At 47.3% G+C, this 5,286-nt stretch overlaps 2 protein-coding genes across 2 annotated transcripts in view; both read right to left on the reverse strand.

The window, feature by feature from the left end:
- Nucleotides 1-337: 337 nt before the first annotated feature.
- On the reverse strand, nucleotides 338-2,501 carry LOC125950686 (hexamerin-1.1). The gene has a single exon (XM_049678902.1). It carries the CDS (start codon nucleotides 2,474-2,476, stop codon nucleotides 338-340), a length of 2,139 nt encoding a protein of 712 aa, XP_049534859.1. The 5' UTR covers nucleotides 2,477-2,501.
- Nucleotides 2,502-3,394: 893 nt separating this feature from the next.
- The window catches only part of LOC125959265 (uncharacterized), a 238,194-nt gene continuing 236,302 nt past the window's right edge, over nucleotides 3,395-5,286 (reverse strand). The window contains exon 10 of the mRNA XM_049692079.1: nucleotides 3,395-3,423. Within this exon, the coding sequence (XP_049548036.1) occupies nucleotides 3,395-3,423 (29 nt within the window). The remainder of the gene's footprint in view (nucleotides 3,424-5,286) is intronic.

Raw genomic sequence — 5,286 nt, forward strand, 5'->3', positions numbered from 1 at the left:
GGTTCCATCTCGCCGACGCCGATCCGGGCAGTCGATCCGGGATGGAAAGCCAATATGCGAAGGGGTTTTCGTCGGTGATTGAAAATTCAATTTCACTCTCACGATTTTACGGAAAGCTCCAGGGTCAACGGTTACAACGGTTTTGTTTGAGCGAAAGGCACTGCCCCGTGTTTGTGCCTTTGGTTCCTCTCAATATATAGAAGTGAATCGACTATTTTCGTTAATTTTGAAAGTAAAAAATAAAATCAGTAAAATTTGCGTAGCAGTACCAAGTACTTTATCGAGTTTCGAATTTATTAAAACAAATCGAATCGTCCTCCAAGCGAAAGGCGACACCTTAAACGAAGACTGAGTTCACCTCCGTTTCGCTCTTGTGGTAGATCATGGTATCGTAGTAGACCATGTTGGGCGTAAACCAGGAAGCCTCATCGATCTTGCGGTCAAACGGATAACCGAATGGCAGAGTATCCAGATAGCGGGCACCGCTACCAACACCACACGAAACGGTGTAATCGTAACCGGTGAATCGCTCCACCTCCGGCGCATGGTACGGAGTGACCATGAAGAAGAACTGGAACGGCATACCACCCTTCTTGCCCTTCGGTAGCATAAGCCGGGCCGGGTAGCCACAGTGCGCCTCGGACATGTCGATCGGGAACTTGTAGTCACCGCTGAACGCCTTCATGACCTGCTTGTACAGATCGAAGTAGGTCGTACGGTCCTTCACGAACCAGCTAAAGTCCTGCGAGTTGCGGGCGATCACATTCTCACCAGCCACCAGATCGACCAGGAAGTGATCGAGCTGGAAGAAGTTCTCCCGGTTGGCATTGACACCGTACACATTACCGTACTCGTCGTACTTGGGACCAACGAACACAACCACAACGGCCTTCTGCGGTTTGTCCGAAGCGACAGTCAGTTTGAAGGAGAACGGCAGATGATTCAGGCGCGGCATACGCGCATACAGGACAAAGTCCTCACCCTGGTAGTGTGCCATCTTGCCGAACTTCTTCATCTCACTCGCCTTCATCGTGGTCTCATCGAACACCTCTACGTCGACGGCGTTCGTGATATCGGCATCGAAGTTATCGAAGTACGTCACCAGCTTGTCCATCTCGACCTTCTCCACCTTGACGCCCGGGAAGTTGACCTCCTCGTACTTGTAACTCGGCAGCATGTCCATGTAGCGGTAGTAGAAGCCAACAACACGCTTGAAGAACTGATAGAACATCGGATCGCGCATCGCCGTCTCGTATCGCTCCAGGACGCTCGGAATGGCACGGAACTCGTTGTACATCTCGAACGAACCTCCGAGGAAGAACTTGGCTACCTTCTCCAGGTAACCATAGAAACGGTGGTTAACACTGTCCGCGTTCGATTGGATCAAATTGCCCAGATACTCGATACCGCTCGGTACGGTAATGTTAACGAACGTTCCATCGGGCAAAACGATGAACCCGTAATCGATCGCCTCCATGATGCGCCGCTCGTAATCCGTAATCTCCTGCACCACGGTGTGCTTCTCGATGAATCCATTGTGGTAGTTCTCACGCATCGGGAACGGGACACCGTTGTAGTACCGCAGATACGGATAGTAGCCCGTTTCGACCGGTTTGTACCAGGAGAAGGTGGGAATCGTTCCGAGATCGTTCGACAGACGCTCGAGATAGTAACGGGCCAGGAACTGCTGGTGCTGGTAGAGATAGAACTCACCACGACGATCCTTCACCAGACCGAACTCCTTACCACCCATCCAGGTCGGGTAGTCAGCATGGAAGTAGTAGTAGTACGAGTTCAGACCGATATCCTCCATGAAGTAGCTGACGCGCTGCTCCGCGTTGCTATGCACGTAGTAACCGGTGTAATTGCTCGGAATGTACGCACTGTACACACCGTCCGCGGTCTTCTTCATGCCATGGAAACCCTGCATCTTGTAGTGCTGGGCCTTGCTGATGACGACATCGTTGAAGAAGTAGTACGGATAGATTTCGTACGGGGCCGGCAGCACGATGCCCTGCATATCGGGCCGATGCAGCACCGCGACGGACACGGCATACACGAACATACCCTCGTTGACGTGGAAACGAGCCCAAACCATCGTCTTGTAGAACGTGTCCCAATCCTTGGCGTAGTAGAACAGATGGAACAGGGCGACGGCCTGCTCGCGGTGATGCTCGTTGTACACGGCAAAGATCTCCTCCATCGGTAGCAGTCCGTGGTGGTAGAGGTGCAGGAACTCATCGACGACGGCGGGCTTGGTGAAGTGTTCCTTGTACGCGGCCAGATCGAACGATTTCTGCTCGTCCCACAGGTGCGTGTGCAGTTCCGCCTGGTGCACATGCTGGAAGATCTCCAGGATGGCCTTCTGCTTGGTCAGGAAGGGTTTGTCGGCATACTTGACCTCCTTCGTCATGTAGTGACCGGTGGTCGCGCCTGCCCACAGGCAGAGCACGGTGATTGCCAGAATCGAACGCATCTTTGCGCTAGAGTCGTAGCTGCAGCTCTTCTCACCTCGCTTGATCCTCGATGCTCTTTGCACCGGAACGCAGCTACCAGATGAACTACCGATCGGATCGGACGCATCGGTCTTTATATAGCACCGGTACAACGTTCTACGAAGTTAGCAACGATCGGTCGAGTGCAGCGTTCGAGACACCTTTTGACCTTCGTCGAATTCGAATCCCATGCGCGGTGTTATCAGTGAGGAGTTTAAATTTTGGCTGTTTTGGTTTCATTTGCGGTCGCGAGCTTCGCTTGCTTGCGATAATAATACCGTTGGTACGAGGGAGATTCTCAACATTTTAACGGATCCGCTGCATTCGTTCTTGATAAGGATGGGCTAGACAGTCAGACTGCAGGGCATCGCTTATGACATTGGCGAAGGGGAACACTGTTACACGATTGCAACGCGCGTGTTTTGTGGTGAATAAGTTAATTTAGATCACTCTAGAACAAGGTGGATGCAGATAGAGAATAACAGATTGCGATTTCGAACTTACGCGCATTCGTACATCAATCTACCAAGCCGTTTGTTTAAAGCGTTTTTTAATAGACAATGCGCTAGAATTGTGGTCATTGACCTAGAGGATGCGATGATTGGATGCAGCAAGGACGTGAACATATTAGGAGCGAAATAATGAAAAACAGAGGGTTAGAGTCCTCAGTGCTGATCAAATTGAACAGATTTAACGACAAAAGGATTTGTACATTGCAATCAACGTCTTTTTATCATACTAGGTTTGTGCGTTTTATGTAAAATTCCATTCCTAATTTCATCAAAAACGGCAAAAGTCAATGCGAAAACAAGTGAACTGTTCCGAACCTTTGTAAAATTAAGTGGACTATTGGAATTGTTTTTGTAAATATTATCATTATGGTAGCAGAATGTGGCTTATTATTCCAGCGTATCCAAATCCTCCGACGCTATGAAAACAATATTGCTAAAAATCAAACAATTGAATTAGCTTGGAACTAAACATTTTTTACGGAAGCTTTTTACTTAAATTTTTGGTTGTTTCAATGGCATAATCTTACATTTGTTTCAAGGTCTCCGGTTCAAATTTGATTGCAAAGAACTTGAAAATACTTACCACGTCCGCTGAATACTATTCATGCGCTTTCGGATTATGCTCCAAGGACCCGGAACTCCAAGTTTTTTTTTTTTATCAATAATAATATTTATTTTCTTAACCATTTTTTTCGCTTGCAGCAAATTTGCTTCGCCCCACCACACATCTCAAACCCTCCCTGGCAACTCTCCGTTCCGCTAACACACCGTTTGCGTGTGTGTTTTCCTCTTTCTTCCTTTATAGTTTTGTCCGTTTGTTGCTGACGCAGACTCGCTAACCAGTTGCTGTTTGTTCGTTTATTTCACCATTTTCTCGTTTTACTCTGCGCGCTTCACGATTTACAACGGTTCTTTTTGCTTCCTGATTCGCGTTCTCTCTATTTCTGGGAATGTTGCATTATTGTTTGTCTTGTTATGTTTTATGTTTCTTTGTTTAATAATATTTATTCCGAACGATCTTCCCGAGCCCGTTTTGTTACATCCACGATGCGCGTCAACTGCTCTGTTCTCTCCCTTCCAGCATCTTATTTAAGTTTAATTTGGCTTCTCACAAGTGGGGCTCACGGAGATTGAAGTGGCGGCCTCGGCCGCTTACTTTTTAGTATCGTTTTACCAAGCGTTTTGTTCGGTGTGAAATGCTTCGCGCATCGCGTTTGCTCTCTAAAGTGGTTTTGTTGCTTCGGCGCCCCCTTTTTCAACTCAACTCTGCGCTTATTTTCTACGTTTTTTGGGGTGTACGTTCGTGTCGCGGAATCATAGCAAAATCATAACGCACCGCGCCATCGCCCCCTGGAGTGAGATTAGAAGATTCTCAATCTGGCGAGCGCGGGCATGTGTGTGTGTGTTTTTTATCTAGCACACACTTGGTGTAAGTAACACGGTGGAAGAGACGAAACGAAATAATCCGGTTTCTATGCACTCTCTGGCGCATACACCCCAAAGATGCAATTTCCAAAGTGGTTTAACTATCTTTGTCTCTTTTCGCTTCGATTCCGGACCACTCCTCGGTTCTCCTCTTCTCTTCTCCTCGTCACAATCTCTCTCTCTCTCTGTCCGGCTGTCAGTAGTCTATTGATTAATTTGCAGTACATTTAGGTTATCAACAAATACTTACACTTTTATAAGATTCCTGCCACAATCCCAGCCCTCCTCCTTTTTCCTGCTGTTTTTCTCGCCACTGCACTTCCTGTTCATCGAGAACCGGTCGGCAACGTGTTTTTGCGGGTACTTATGGCCACGCTGGGGGTTGTTTTTTTTTATTTTTCTACAAATTAGGCTTCAGAAGTCCCTGTTTTATGCACACGGCCTATGCTACCGACCTATCCCCTTAGAGCCGCTAGTCACTATTTTAGTCGGCAGCAGCAAACGGTCGCAGCAAGTAGGTGTGTAGGTAGGTTGCGGAAGAATTTGCGGAATTCAACGGTAAATGAGTGACGAAACGATCAACGAAACAACAAGAACAACAACAACCCATCTTAAGTGTGCTGCATTTGCAATGGCGCTGCCTGTTTTGCCTGATGATGGGATATCTACCCCCGGCGGGGTTCTGTTCAATTTTCTTTTGCTCGCAGATTGTTTTCTTCTGTTGGTTTTTTTTTACATACAATTACCATTATAAAACTACTTCATATTATAGAGTGTCGAGCGTGTTTGTGTGTGTGTGTATGAGTGTTGAATCAGAGAAATGGTATTTGGCATCATTTGAAAAAACAAAATTA

The sequence above is a fragment of the Anopheles darlingi genome, chromosome 2 (genome assembly GCF_943734745.1).
Source record: "Anopheles darlingi chromosome 2, idAnoDarlMG_H_01, whole genome shotgun sequence".
NCBI lineage: Eukaryota > Metazoa > Arthropoda > Insecta > Diptera > Culicidae > Anopheles > Anopheles darlingi.

Coding starts and splice junctions, on each gene's coding strand:
- LOC125950686 (XM_049678902.1), bottom strand. CDS start 2,476: ATGCGTTCGATTCTGGCAATCACCGTGCTCTGCCTGTGGGCAGGCGCG.